This window comes from Sander vitreus, chromosome 5, assembly GCF_031162955.1.
Source record: "Sander vitreus isolate 19-12246 chromosome 5, sanVit1, whole genome shotgun sequence".
NCBI lineage: Eukaryota > Metazoa > Chordata > Actinopteri > Perciformes > Percidae > Sander > Sander vitreus.
The window spans coordinates 15,272,109-15,288,152 of record NC_135859.1 but is presented as its reverse complement, the minus strand read 5'-3'; the positions used below and the strand labels follow the sequence as shown (position 1 = coordinate 15,288,152).

Here is a 16,044-nt window from a genome sequence, read left to right as displayed (position 1 = left end):
CCAGTAACTATTAAGTGCTACAGTATAGCCTTGGCTGCTTCGTCTTTGACCATTCTTTTTAAAATTCAAATTTAAAGGTGCAGTTAGCTATGCATGCGAAGATTGTTTGCATTCAGAATATCCACCTCCCAGATTCAAGGACACGCACTGCCATACCGACCACTTCTGTTTGTGTCTCTGCTGACCAAATGAAATATGGCAGAGTCTATATTAGCTCACGTTAGCTTGTGGATTAGCAAACTGTCGCTACTACTGTAAAGCCAAGCCATCACAAACAATAGCAAACGGAGGAGGTTAAACTGACCTGTTGAAAACAGTAAAACAGTGAAGCTAACACTATTTTTTGTTCATTTATTTATTTATTACAGGGACAGTGCATATTAATAAACATTTCTGTCAATATGCCAGAGTTAGCCAGAAGGCTATTTTTCATCTGCAGTCCCTTTTACTCACTTGTCCATAACGGGAGCCCTCTCGAGAGGTTTCTGCAGCGTTGAAAAGCCTCACCGATGTTAACAAGGCTCTTCCTCCTTTCCCAGTCATACTTTTTTTTGATGATGATCTTGACTCCGACAGCAATAAATAACTTATGGGAATTGCACATCAGCCACCAGTCCATACACTGCCAAACACTGGCCAGCCGTTGCAATTGCAACACAAATTTCACAAATCCAAGATGGCTTCAGTGTGGTTTGGGTGAGCCGTCTCGTTATTCGTGCGTTTTCTGTAGCTGTTACCGTTTTGTCTGTCCCATTGAGTCTCTCATCCTCCCCCACTCTAGTGAGAATCTGGGGGTATTGCATATTGTTCTGTTTCGCAGTTTTCTTGTAAGTGTTGCGAATTAGGTTGCTAGCCTCACTCGCCAACGCCAGTCTTTCCTGGAGGTCATCGGTACGGTGGGACAAACGCACTGCAACTAAAAAAAACTAATGCAAATAGACAAAACGCAAGAAAATTAAGAAAACATTTTCATTAATTTGACAACACATGCGCAGCATTTATCAAACACGATGAAAATACACATAACAAAACCAAGTACATAAACGCGCTGCAAATATAGAAACGATGCAAAATGAAAAGCACACAAACCCCGAAAAGAAATGTAACAGAAAAACACTGCATCCACTTTACACAACGGAAGTTCTCCAGGCCTCTAGGGGGAGCGCTAAGTGGAACAGCTTTTTGAGAGAGAGAGAGAGCGAGATTGCTAGCGAACACTAGTTAGCACATATATGTTACCAAAGCCCGTCGACGGAAAGCCGTTCCATTCCCTATTCAGCCCCATTGTACCAAATTTGGTTGCAGTTCCACCAGAGTTCCACTGGGGGTGATCGCGGTCCAGTGCTAAATGAATGGGACTCTATGGAGCTAGACGGCTAAATTTGTCTCTTTCGCCTGATTGTCGTTGAGAAATCTCAGATTTGATTGTACTTTTTGCAAGTTCAACATGAATTATAGGTCAAAAGTTGAATGAACGAGTACTTGTGTCCTTTCGATTTCTTACAGGTTGAGTCGTTGTTGCCCATAACACGCTAGCATTCTGCTAATGAATGCTGATTGGTCAGTGAAGGACTGATTACGATCGGAGATCCCGCTTGATGGCATCCAAAGCAGAACCAGAATGTCAGAGTGAAAATTTCGGCGTGGTCTTTAAAACATTAGCAAACCTCTTTCTAGCACGTGTATTAACAGGGAGAGGCTAACCTGTCAGCTGTGTTGTATTAACAGGGAGAGGCTAACCTGTCAGCTGTGTTGTATTAACAGGGAGAGGCTAACCTGTCAGCTGTGTTGTATTAACAGGGAGAGGCTAACCTGTCAGCTGTGTTGTATTAACAGGGAGAGGCTAACCTGTCAGCTGTGTTGTCGATGCTTCGAGAGAACAAAGGAAGCGACTCAGAGCTTGCAGTAAAGCAGTATCTCTGGCCGTATATGTGTATGACGTCATTGACATTTTAAAAGGCCGTGCCACCAGGCGAGTGGCACGGCAGATTTACTTCAAATGTTGTCTGACAACACCTCCTAGTTTTACTAGAGTCTAGGAACTCTTAAAATCAAAACAATTTACTTGGTAGGCCTAGGTTGTTTTACACAAGGGAGAGCAATGCATGGCAACCCAAAGAAACAATGACAAGCACAGGGTAGGATCAAATAATTTATTTTATCACAGGACAAGTTTTTAAAACAAAACTTAAGGTCATATCTTAAAAAAAACAAAAAAAGAACCAAAATCGGAAGTCCATACAAAAGCAAATGTGGGGAAGCTCACAGACGCGTAACTAACGGTAAGCAGGGTAAGCGGTGCTTACGGGCCCGGACTAATCAGGGGCCCGCGTGACTGGAAGATATTGATTGACAGCCGGGGCCCCCTATCGCATTTGGCCACTGACCAAGCGGGAGTGAGAACGGGTCAAATTAATTTCCTTGTTTCAGAGACCGTTCTCTTCACATGTGTGACTCGAACATCTCACATTTACCAACAAAACGTACAACGAAAGACCGTGCAGAACATTTCAGACCGTCCTGCCAACCTGTATACATTTTAACATCAATGTACGCTGTAACGTTTTTTCACTCTAAAGTCACTGAAAACTGCTGCTGTTTACATCCTGTCTGATCTCTGCAGCGGGCGGAGCTGCTGAGTTCCCCCCGCGACTGACACACACACACACACACACACACACACACACACACACACACACACACGGTGGATGGAGGAAAAACCGGAGATGAGACGTACAGGATGACCTAAATTGAGGACAGCTACACTCGTTATTGTAAGTGCAATGCTAAGTTAAAGTCCAATAAGTACTTTATTAAACCGTATGAATGTGTGTCCCAGCCCAGGTTAGGAAATTAACTAACAATGTCAAGATCAACAAGCCACTGACACATATGTTCAAATAAATTATTACTTTTTGTCTTAAATCCACCAGCCATTTTCATATTATACCAACATTTGCAGCATCCTGAGCCTTTTTGGTAAGGTTCCTAGGAAATCTCAGCCCAGAGTAATTAATTAATAGTAATAATTATTATTCTTCCCAAAACAAGTTTCCTTTTTTTTTTTTTTTTTTAAAGAACTATACAAAAAACTGTTTTTGCAACTTTCACTGTCTTCTGCAACTTGATTGCAACAAACATACAAAAGACATCGTTGTGTTGTGACATTCATGTGTTATGGTGCACATTCACCAGTGTTTTTGTTGTTGTTGTTGTTGTTGTTGTGGTGCGCGTAGGCTACTCCTGATTTTGTCAGTCATCTCATCTCTTATATGCTGTGTCTCTATGATCCTATCCTGTCCTATTGATGGTAGCCTACTCGTGGACATTGCGCCGTCATCACGTGCTGTAGTAGGGGGGCCCGCCTTGATAATCCTGCTTAGGGGCCCGGTGTTGGCTCGTTACGCCACTGGAAGCTCAACTCGGTTACTGAACAGGAATCCAGGAGTTCATTGTTCTGTGTGCAGCTGCACAGGTTCGTTGTCTCTGCCTTGTCTTTGATCAGTTCAGTTAGTGGAGAACGGGCCTTCGGCTTTGCCAGTCCTCTTCAAAGCGCTCCACCACTTCCTCTTCGGCAACTCTATCACAGGAAAAATACTGCCAGTAGACGGTAGTGGTTGGTATCGATATTATCGATATTTGGATCGATCCACCCACCTCTAGTAGATGGTTTGAAAACACCACTGACTATCATGATATTTGAATTGTTACAGTGAAACACTTAACTTCTCAACTGCATCGCCACTTTCCCAGTGGTTGGCATAAACAGCGGTATCAAAACAGGGTGTTTCTTCCTTCTTCCCCATCTAATTTCCTCATCAGCGTAGTAGAACGTACTAGCACAGCAAACCAAAACACACTTGCAAAAAAATCTAGAACCAAACACAAATACTCTGCCGTGTCACACTAACACCTACAGTCCCTTTCTTCTGACTGTAGCTTTTGGTTAAGAGAAGATATTTAGAGAATATTTAGTTCACTCAACTGTAAACTTTATTTGGACTAAAATCCCATTATGTCAAACAGTATGTGCAACATTTACAGTAGAGTTTGCATGTCATGTTCATGTGACATCATAAACCCAGGTTATAAATACAGGTATTATACTCTGCCCAATGAGATGGTTATCAAGACATGCTCATTCTCGACAACAGAGATAGATTGCTTTGACTATGACTTTATCCATTTGCAATTTAAAGTGCTCATATAATGCTTTTTCCCCTTCCTTTATTGTGTCGTATATCTTTTTCCATGAAAAATGTGCGTCACTTTGAAACACACGTTATAATCATAGACAGTTAAAGAAATGGACAAAGCGACGCCATAGACTTCCACGGATACCAGTGAAGTCAATTAGAAGCACTTTTCCGGTGATGGCTGAGTGTTGCTGCGCAGCCTCAAACTGAGCTTGACAACGTAGATGTGACGTGAGCAACCTGTCTGAAAGTTGTAAGTCTTCTGGTGGCTGTGCCAAGAGAAATCTCAATCATTCAATCTTGCAGAGACGGAGAGCGTGAGCAGGAGCTGTCCATGAGCGTAAGAGCAGGAGCAACTTTTGGTAAGTATTCTTATTCATTTTTTTGTCATTTTGACTGTATGCCTCCACGTCCCCCCGATTGCCTGCGAGCTTATACGGTAATTTCTCTACTATGCGACAGTAAGTTGCATGGTTATGACACAATCCTTAGCCTATTTTTATAAAAACGGCTGCTACGGGGCCATAATGTGATATACAAGGTAATGGAGCCTTTTATACATTGTTGTGTTTCTTTAGCAATAAAGAATGGACAAATAGTCTTTAAATGCTTCAGATGTAAAGTTATTCACTGTCAAAGTGACGCCAAAATGAATGGCAGTCAATGGAATGCTAGCAGAAGGTGATGGCTTGTTAGCCTATGAACCTCCCCATAGGAGGTACGCTTTTCAGATGCTTGCTTACCCCCTTGGTTATAATGCTTGCCTAGCTGCTAGCGTGGCATGCCCTCATACTCTGCTTCTGACTGGGTAGTAGTCCTAGGTACTGCGTATGTGCGACTCCCAACAAAGATGGAATAGAAGTGAGATGCCTCACTCTGTAGCTAAAACAGAGAGCTCAACACACAGGGTGAAAACAGTAGCTGCAGCAATGTGCAGTACAACAGAAATATTGTACCTATCCTGGTACAACCTCTAAATACAATTATGAACCTGAAAATGAGCATAATATGAGCACTTTAAGATATTTTTTAATTGTTTGGTAAACTGTGGTGAGTTTGCAGGGCTGAATGCTACCACTCCCCCTTTGTGCATTTGTGCCGCCCACCTTTGGGCACACACAAGATAAACAGGTTCAACAACATTCACATGCCTGAGAACAGATATAAACAGTGAGGAGCAGCTGTTCAGGGTTTACAAGCCTTAACTTTCCTCCTGGTTTTACAGGAGATTTGGATTTTCCACTGTGTATTTCTCTGAGGAAAATGACCATCAAAAACTTCTCAATTGAATATGATGCCATCAATAACAAAAACACCTTCTCGAATGGAGATACCATTAATGGTAGAATTATCGTGGAGGTTTCTAAGGAAACTAAAATCCAGTCGCTTGTTTTTATAGCAAAGGGAAAAGCTCGGGTCTGCTGGTCTGAACATTACGGGCAAAATCAACATCATGTGTACTGGTCTGATGAGAAATATTATGATGTCAAACATCATATTTTGAGAGCAGCAAGAGAAGATGGTAACGTATTAAATGCAATTGAATTGAATTGAATGCAATCATGCCATAGCCTACATTGTACTTTTGCTAATGCAATGACTTAGATAATGATCCATTATTAATATGATGTAAAAGGTTCAGTAGGTAACTTAGAGAAGTAATCTTTTGTCATATTTGCTGAAATGTCATATGTGTCAGTGGTTTCCAACCTTTTTGGTCTGAGGTATCCCCAGAGAAACTCATGTACTCCTTTATCGATTCCCAATGTATGTTAGAAATGTGTTCAGGTGTAACTGGTGTAACAATTATAATTGTTAATATTTAAATATATTCTTTAATCAAATCATAATTTAAATTTTGTTCAAACTAGTTGAGCTACTCTGTTTTCCACATACCCCCTTGCAACTGTGCCTATGACTATATGCTGATTATTATTATTATTATTATCATTATTATTAATTATCACATGAGACTGAAAATCTTTGAAAGAATCATGTTCTGCCTCTCTCTAGTGTTTCTAATGGCATTTGCAAGTTTCCACTGTGGCAAACAATCAAAACCGTAGCTGTAGTTTGTAACCAAGTTGAGCCAAAACTTAGCACATACTTTACAGCTAAACAGTACACTAAAATATGTATCTGAAAACATTTGAGGTGAAAAATAGGCAATGCAGTAACAGGATCTTGATTTATATTTGATCAGCGCCGCCTAGTGTGACAGTTTGATTGCAGCTCTCTAGCAGTCATTGACACTGTGTCTGATTGTTTGTTTTCCTGACGCCATTAGGAGCACCAGGAAGAGGCAGAGGAATGTGATTTTTCCATTGATTATCTAATTCATGTAGTACTGTCAGTATATAGTGAGAGTTTGAGCAAATATGAAAAGTTATTTTCATTTTAAGTTACCAACTGTAGCTTAAATGATTCCTAATTCTGTTCCAGGCACTGAAGTCATTGGTAAAGGAAGACATGCATTTCCCTTTTCCTTTAAGATTCCTGACAGGTGCCTATTCTTTACTTAGTCTTTATTTTAGAATTGATGTTTGACTTATTTTCAGGTTCTTTCAATATTCTATTATTGTACTTACAGAAAAATTCCATCGTCTTTCAAATCCTCCATAGGCAACATTGTTCATAAATTGAAGGCAGAGCTTCACCAATCAATGAAGCTGACAAAAAAGGTTAACACCCATTTCACATTTGTGTCCAAAGCAGACATGGATACTCCCGGACTTATGGTAAGTAATCATTTAGGCTATCTTTGAAACTGCAACCAATGTTGCCTAAGCAGAAGAGACAATTGTCTAACTACAGTGGGGCAAAAAAGTATTTAGTCAGCCACCAATTGTGCAAGTTCTCCCACTTAAAAAGATGAGAGAGGCCTGTAATTTTCATCATAGGTACACTTCAACTATGAGAGACAAAATGAGAAAAACAAATCCAGAAAATCACATTGTAGGATTTTTAATGAATTTATTTGCAAATTCCTCGAGAAAATAAGTATTTGGTCACCTACAAACAAGCAAGATTTCTGGCTCTCACAGACCTGTAACTTCTTCTTTAAGAGGCTCCTCTGTCCTCCACTCATTACCTGTATTAATGGCACCTATGGCCAAGACCAAAGAGCTGTCAAAGGACACCAGAAACAAAATTGTAGACCTGCACCAGGCTGGGAAGACTGAATCTGCAATAGGTAAGCAGCTTGGTGTGAAGAAATCAACTGTGCGATTATAAGGAAATGGAAGACATACAAGACCACTAATAATCTCCCTCGATCTGGGGCTCCATGCAAGATCTCACCCCGTGGGGTCAAAATGATCACAAGAACGGTGAGCAAAAATCCCAGAACCACACGGGGGGACCTAGTGAATGACCTGCAGAGAGCTGGGACCAAAGTAACAAAGGCTACCATCAGTAACACACTACGCCGCCAGGGACTCAAATCCTGCAGTGCCAGACGTGTCCCCCTGCTTAAGCCAGTACATGTCCAGGCCCGTCTGGAGTTTGCTAGAGAGCATTTGGATGATACAGAAGAGGATTGGGAGAATGTCATATGGTCAGATGAAACCAAAATAGAACTTTTTGGTAAAAACTCAACTCGTCGTGTTTGGAGGGGAAAGAATGCTGAGTTGCATCCAAAGAACACCATACCTACTGTGAAGCATGGGGGTGGAAACATCATGCTTTGGGGCTGTTTTTCTGCAAAGGGACCAGGACGACTGATCCGTGTAAAGGAAAGAATGAATGGGGCCATGTATCGTGAGATTTTGAGTGAAAACCTCCTTCCATCAGCAAGGGCATTGAAGATGAAACGTGGCTGGGTTTTTCAGCATGACAATGACCCCAAACACACCGCCCGGACAACAAAGGAGTGGCTTTGTAAGAAGCATTTCAAGGTCCTGGAGTGGCCTAGCCAGTCTCCAGATCTCAACCCCATAGAAAATCTTTGAAGGGAGTTGAAAGTCCGTGTTGCCCAGCGACAGTCCCAAAACCTCACTGCTCTAGAGGAGATCTGCATGGAGGAATGGGCCAAAATACCAGCAACAGTGTGTGAAAACCTTGTGAAGACTTACAGAAAACGTTTGACCTCTGTCATTGCCAACAAAGGGTATATAACAAAGTATTGAGATGAACTTTTGTTATTGACCAAATACTTATTTTCCACCATAATTTGCAAATAAATTCATTAAAAATCCTACAATGTGATTTTCTGGATTTGTACCTATGATGAAAATTGCAGGCCTCTCTCATCTTTTTAAGTGGGAGAACTTGCACAATTGGTGGCTGACTAAATACTTTTCTGCCCCACTGTATGTTAATCTGAGGTGGGGTCTGTTCTTTTAGGAACCTCAGAATGGTTGCAAGGATAAATCTGTCAACGTTTTTGGCTCTGGAAACATTTCAATGGATGTTCACACCAAGCAGATGGGATACAAGCAAGGTAATATGAGTTACAAACTTTTTTTTGGTATCACTTTACTCCTTCAAAACCTGTGAGAAACCTGGTTAATCAGTCAACAGTGTCATGTAGAAATGGTTCTATTAGAGACCACTCCTGGGACTACAGGTAATGAGAATGACTCTGCACTGACAGAAGAGAACCTTATTCCTCGACGCTGCAGTAGTTCCATACTTCAAAATGCAAGCTCATATTTACTGTGCTGCATCTTAACACTATTGATTGAGCTGTATTTAAATCATGATAGGAAGATGACATTACAACTACAACTGTTCTTCCTCCAACTGCTGAAATCTTTCTCTTTAAAGGCAGCTAGATTACCAACCAGTGTGCATTGGACTTGCTGCGAACTTGAAGCCAACAGATTACACAACAATGCACAGGATGTAAGGTGTGGGGCAGCGCCAAAACAGGTCTAACAACAAGTTTTTGCCTTTGTTGCACTCTCAAGGTAAACTGATCATGCCCCAGCCATGGAAATAAGGATGACTGGGACATGCCAATCAGTATCAGGGTGCTAGTTTCCATAAACTCTCTCATCTGAGAGACAATAGCCAGTGGCGATCTTTAGGGACCAAAACTTGGTAAGGTTTAGGAAAGGATTATGGGTTGGCTTAAAATAAGTCTGTTTGAATTAGTTGTTTAAGCACCAAAACTACTTGGTTAAGTTACTTGGTTAGGTTTAGGAATAGATCCTGGTTAAGTTAAAATAAGTCAACGTTGACTTTTGCTTTCACATGGGACACTGACACAAACAGTGGCCTCTTGGGGGAAAGTGATGTGTTTGTTGACCCATCAATCCAACCTGACCTCCTCTCTATGCGGTCTTTGTCGCTCTTCATACCACGTCAATGTACTGTTTAGGTTTAGAAATTGACTAGCTTTCTTTTCTCCATTTTAAAGGCGAGGCTCTCCAAGTCACAGTTGAAGTCAGCAACCACTCAACTCGTTCAGCGAAGCCCAAATTCATACTGTATAAGAAGGAGAGTTTCTTCGCCCAGGGTCACAGGAGATTTCAAAAAGAGAAGATCATTAAGGAGATGAGTGAGGCTGTTGCATCCTCTGGGAAAGAGACTGTGTCCAAGGTGATCTCCATCCCCACGGAGCTACCTCCCTCCATCTTGAACTGCTCCATCATCAAGCTGGAGTACAGGCTGAGGGTAAACTTCACTATATATATCACTATATAGACACACACTATATATATATATATATATATATATATATATATATATATATATATATATATATATGGTCAAATGATAGATCCTGTATTTGAGCCATTCTTCTGTTCATATGCTTGACTACTGTTTTGTTTGAATAGCTACTAATAGGAAGCTTGTGGGGCTTTTCTTTGTCTCTGTTTTCATTGTTTAATCTGTTTTATTTGTGCTTTGTGAATGAGGTTTAATTTATAAGTCACAGGTGACCTAAAAATCAAATACTGATATTGCAAAAACAAATCCTATTCAAGCTGTGCCATGATCTAAAATAGATAGAAGGACAAAGGGAGCATTTTCTTCACTGACTGTTGGTAAAATGACAAAACAAATACTAAAAGTAACTTATAAAAAAGGCAGAGCACATATAAACCTAATCAATTCAGGAAACGCTTATAAACACTAATGAACTCAACAAACTCAAGAGAATGAAACCATACAGTAAACAAGAAGGAGCCTCTAGTGACAAAACAAAGGAATACTGTAAGAAACTTAAAAATCCCCCACTGACTTGAATAGATTAATACTGCAGAAGATTTCTGGTGATGCAAAGAAGACAAATCCAACAATATAACATCAACTTTGTATTTTCACAGATCTATCTAGATGTCAAATTTGCTTCAGACCCAGAGATCAAACTCCCTATAGTCATCCTACCTTCCTTTGAGGTTCCTGTTATGAAACCACCTGCTGCTGCTGGCTTTGGATTTAAAGCATGTGGGGACCCAGACCAAGCACCCTGGGGTACGGCATCACAAGCACAAGCAGCACCCCAAGAAGTGGATCCCCCACCTCCATATGAAGCATATGCAATGTACCCTAGCAAATATGCGAGTGCACTTTAAATACGCCATCGTTTTAGCATTGCACTGTGCTTAGATTAACCACAATGCAACTCGAGCACCATTAGTCATTAGTAGCTTCATTTGATTTTTGTTTTACATTATGATGTAATGCTTTCTTGGGCTGACCCCAGGAAGAGTAGTTGCCACCTTGGTAGTGGCTAATGAGGATCCAAACAAACAAACAAATAAATAAATAAATAAAAACTTCAGTGCCAAAAGTTGGTTTGGAGATTGCTAATAATAGTAACCATATGATTATTGGTCAGTTGCTAATGTTAATGCCAAATTTAATTTTTTTTATTCCACTGAACTGTATTGATGTCCATATGTTGGAATTTTGGTGTTATGTAAAATACTAGTCTATATCCTTCGCGTTCCACCTCCGGGATTGCTCCGGTGCTGCAGGAAATTCCGCCGGATGCATGTATTTTCTGTTTCCTTCTGCTTTCTTTGTGATGGAATTTTAAATTCGATGGATTTATGAGGATTATTGTTGACTGCTCCTCAGGTCTCTGCAGGGTAAATTGAGACAGCTAGCTAGACTATCTGTTCAATCTGAGTTTTCTCTCACACAACTATTTTGCAGCGGCTCTGTGTGGAGTTTAGCACCGCCCATGACGATTCTGATTGGTTTATAGAAATGCCAATAAACCAGAGCACGTTTTCCTCCCATCCCCAAAAGCTATGTGGAGTAACCAGACCCTCCTTCAGCGCACTTTGGAGGAGGGTCTGGCAAAGCAAGAATATGTAAATACTAACTTTTTATCAGCCTGCTTAAATCAATATCCATAAAGGGCCATGATGAACAGAACTACTGTTGACTAAACATAGCCTACTGTTAAACTGTAAAAAAAAATTGTTATCAATAGATGGATTCAAAATGGTATACATTTTCTCAGTATCTTGAATAGCTATACTTTAGTTTATTTGTTATATCAAATATCACAAAAGTGAATTGGCTGTATATTTGTACCTGTATACATTTGCATTATTTGAACAGTAAATATGCCTAAACTCAAACTTGTGTTTCAACTTATCATTTTATTGATGTCAGTGGAAAAGTAAAAATTCAATAAACCAACAGGAAAAATGTAACGTTTTAATTATATTCAGATGCATTTGCGTAGGTAGACAGCACTAAGTTATGGTCCACAGAAATCTTGAATGGGTATTTCCTCTGAATCTGTTAGCACTAGAAGAAAGAAAGGAATATGCTCTAAATGCTTATGTGCATTTCCTTAATATGTGCAAATTTAGCATGCGTCATGCCTGCCTAAAACATCAATATTGTATTCCTGCCAGGTAAAGGTTCTCTATTATTCTTTTAATTTACATCAAGAGTTAGACACGTTATTGATAAAGTATGGATTATGTAGTGCTACATTGTGGCTTTTACATTGGTTTCAGTAGTATTCACTGAGGAATATAAATGAATATTCACACATACAGCATACTGGAATCTTTTGTCTTAGTACATCCATGACGTCAATCTCAATTTATTTGGCCTAATTTAGCCTGCAAGGCTGCTGGCTAGAGTTACCTGTGTGAAAGTGACACCTGCAGCTCATGATCACATGGTCATGTGAGACACCACAGATAGCTTCTGGAGAAGTCCATTGCTACAGTGTATATGCCAGCCTTGCTTGATCCTTACTCATTAGCAAAAGGTCCCACTTCAATACCACTGTGGATCAATTTAAACCAGTTTCCAGTAGATTTACAGGGATTATTCTACACAACAAGGAGCATCGTCATCGTGCTTCCACTCCACAACCTTTGGGACGGTTATTTGATTTAGTCTTATCATGACTGTAAAGCATATTTCAGTGGATTACAACAAGGTGAATGAACGAGGCACCTTCTCTCCCGGGGACATCCTGTCTGGCAGGGTGACAGTATTGACCAGCAAGGAAACCAAAGTGCAGTGTTTTTTGGTCAAAGCCAAAGGAAAAGCTAAGGTGACATGGCATCAACAAGAAGGACAAGCCACAGGGATGCACAGTGACAAGAAGATATACTTTCATTTTGAACATATTATTCTTCAGGATAAGAACAAAGGAGATGGTTAGTACTGTCACTCTCTTCTACCAAAAAAGAAAGAGCGCTTAAAGCTTTTGAATTGATAGATATTTTATAGTGTGTTAACAAACTGATAAAAGTGTGTTTAACAGCAATGTTTCTTTTTATTCTTTTTTATAAGGTTCAGAAATCCTCCGCCCTGGGAGAAATGTGTATCCATTCACCTTTGTGATTCCAAATACGTGCGTGTAAAATATATATTTATAACCATAATAAACACTTCCTTATCAGCTGGTGAAATATAATAATCCCCCTTATGTATTTGGACTATTTCCCTACAGAGATATGCCTTCATCTTACCAGGGGAAATGCGGCAAAATTACATACAGTTTGCGAGCACAGCTGACTCAGTCAATCTGGCTCGTCCACAAAACCAAGACTGAGTTCCCTTTTCTGACCAAGTTCCCCTTTGCCTCCAAATCAGAAATGATAATCATTGGACTTAAGGTACTGTATGGAATTAATTTGCCATTTTACTTGAATCAGTTCAATATTTTAGTTATTGTGTGTCCAGTAGCTTTATTATTATACTATTATTATATGTTGTAATAATCATCTATGCAGCTATTTGGCGTATGTTTCCATTTGGTAGGAGCAACAATATGCGACCAGGATTTCATTTTATGGCTCTGCAAAGGTTACCATCAATGTTAGCTCAGAAAAAATGGGAGTAAAGCAAGGTAAACAGATTTAATAAGAAATAAGAATTTTTATTTTCTGGCTGGCCTTAACTTAAACATTAATGATGTTTTTCTCCTAAATATAAATAGGTGATGCGATAGGAGTCTCTGTAGAGGTACTCAACGACTCTGCACGCACAGTAACACCCAAGTTCTACTTGTGTGAAAAGCAGACCTTTGTTGCTCAGTCAAAGAGGATCGTTCACACAAATGACACCCTCTTTGCTACAGGAGACGCTGTTCCCGCTGAGACCAGTCAGACCATAACCAAAGTTCTGAGTATCCCTCCACAGCTCCACTCTACCTTCTTCAACTGCTGCATGATGAAGCTCGAGTACGAACTCAAGGTATTTGTATTGTGTATATTGTGTCATCGATGATTCACTTATTAAAAATACAGCTGGCTTGGATATAGAGTGGTTGCAAAAACACATGACTTTTTGTCAAGATCAGAAGGAATATGACAATAGCACCACACCGTGGCTGTATGCGGAGGAGAGACAGAGAGAGAAAGAGGGAGGAGGAGGGGTTAAAGAGGACAGGCCTCATGGCTTGTCTACACACTAATGATGAGTGCATGTAGGACAAAGTGTCATATTACAGCCCAAACTTTTCTATCAGCTCAAAACTGATGTAGTGACAGAGAGCCAGAGCAAAAAAATCATACAGCACAATGAAAAATGGAGAAGATGAATTATTAAAAGTTGTGTTTTATTTGGTTGCAGGTCACTCTTGATGTCCCTCTGGCAAGAGACTCAGAGATCAAACTTCCTCTGGTCATTCTGTTGGGTTTGCCAAAACCACATCAACAAAAACCAAAGAGATCCATCTGGTTTAGAAAGCTTCCTGCTTAAAAAAAATATGCATTAGCTCCAGAGACAGTGGTGTGCATGTGCTATGACAAGAAGCAGCAGGACTCAGAATAACCATTCAATATAGCAACATTTAAATAAGTTTAAACTACCTCAAGCGCCTGAGAATTCACTGTATGTTCTCTTGTCCACTAGATGGAGATGTGTGTCACTAAGTAGTAACAGTTGATTCTTTTAGGTGTTCAGTATGTACTTAATACATCCAACTACTCAGATCCTTTACGTTAAGTAAAAGTACCAACACCACAATGTAGAAATAATGCATGGCAGTCACGCATGTATCTGGCATATTATCATCTATAACATTATTAAATGAATACTGATGCATAGCATTTTACTAGTCGAGCTGGTTGAGCTGGAGCTAGTTTTGAGGTAGTTTCATTTTATTGGGGTAGCAATGAAGAGAAAAATATGTTTGCTGCACAAATCTCTTTTCATTTTTGGAATATTGTCTAATCTTTGCATTTTTTGTAAAATATTGGAGAATTAGGTGGAACTGCTAACAACTCACTTTACTTAACTTAGTTACTTCCCATCGCTGCACTTGAGTATATAAAAAGCTGAGTTTAAATGGCAAGATGAACTAGTATTTTTAATAGATTGTTAAGGTGAAGAAAGGATTATTCTGTATAAAAAGGCCTAGGCCTACTAATTAATTTGAACAGATGATAATAATAATGTACATTTAAGAAGTAATTCGTCATCTCCTCACAATCATGGCTGTTGAGAATGAACATTCATACATCGCAGCACAGAGACAAACGATGACTCAGTAGGTTCTGAGAATCAAATGTTAGGGGTTTCTCACACTCATCCCTGTCCATGGACTCATTTTGTAACAGAGGAAAGTATTGAACAAAGGCACATTCATGATTCTAACAGTAGGCCTACATGTGTTACCCAACCAGTGGTTCTTAAGTGAAACCAGGCCCATGTTCTTGACAGAGACTCAGAGATCTTTCTCTGCCCAGGAGGGGAAACATGTTGAGAGCTGAGCATTTTATGGTTGGGATCCATCCTGGAAACATTAGATCTGGCTATTGTGACACAACATACAGCACACTCACCTACCCAGAGAGAGAGAGAGAGAGAGAAAAAAAAACAGTGTTTGGTTCTGGCACACAAATAGGTCTTCACTATTTAACACCCACAAAACAGAGGAGAGAATTTAAATGTTCTACTATCAACAACAATGATACAAAAGCATAAGTCTGACCAACATACACAGGCTTCAGATCCCACTGTTCTGGTGTTCATGTCCTCTGCACTGCTGTTGTGGGAATTGAAAAATTAAGCTCATATTTCACCTCACATCTGCTGCAAATGACTTGTCATTGTGTGTTAGTTGCGTCTGTTAGAAAATGTATTAATATTTGAGTGGAAACACATGAAATGTCATTCAAATATGTCAAACAGCCTTTAATGTATCACTTAGGGCTATTGTAGGTAGCGGTGATAACTTTGATAGTATAATGACTATGTGGGTAGAGGAGGACTGACAGCCATTGACATAACTCAGCAAATGCTGAAAAAAGGAAAATATGACTGAATAGAAATTTGTGGACTGGTTTTATGTAGGCTAGCACAGTACGCAGTGCAGAGTTAATTCTGCCTGCTACACCTGCATGAAGATATCTGCAAAGCAGCAGTGTGGTTTATGTTCTTCAATAAAATAGAATAGAAATGTTCAGTG

General features: G+C 39.9%; 2 protein-coding genes across 2 annotated transcripts; both read left to right on the top strand.

Moving 5' to 3' along the window:
* The first annotated feature begins 5,362 nt into the window (after positions 1-5,362).
* On the top strand, positions 5,363-11,740 carry LOC144518119 (arrestin domain-containing protein 3-like). The gene is made up of 6 exons (XM_078250531.1): positions 5,363-5,718; positions 6,639-6,699; positions 6,787-6,934; positions 8,541-8,637; positions 9,559-9,815; positions 10,472-11,740. Exons 1-6 carry the CDS (start codon positions 5,460-5,462, stop codon positions 10,718-10,720), a joined length of 1,071 nt encoding a protein of 356 aa, XP_078106657.1. The 5' UTR covers positions 5,363-5,459; the 3' UTR covers positions 10,721-11,740.
* A 1,218-nt stretch (positions 11,741-12,958) lies between these two features.
* Positions 12,959-15,189, top strand: LOC144517608 (arrestin domain-containing protein 4-like). Its single transcript, XM_078249694.1, has 4 exons — positions 12,959-13,246; positions 13,392-13,479; positions 13,570-13,826; positions 14,205-15,189. Exons 1-4 carry the CDS (start codon positions 13,085-13,087, stop codon positions 14,331-14,333), a joined length of 636 nt encoding a protein of 211 aa, XP_078105820.1. The 5' UTR covers positions 12,959-13,084; the 3' UTR covers positions 14,334-15,189.
* Positions 15,190-16,044: the final 855 nt, after the last annotated feature.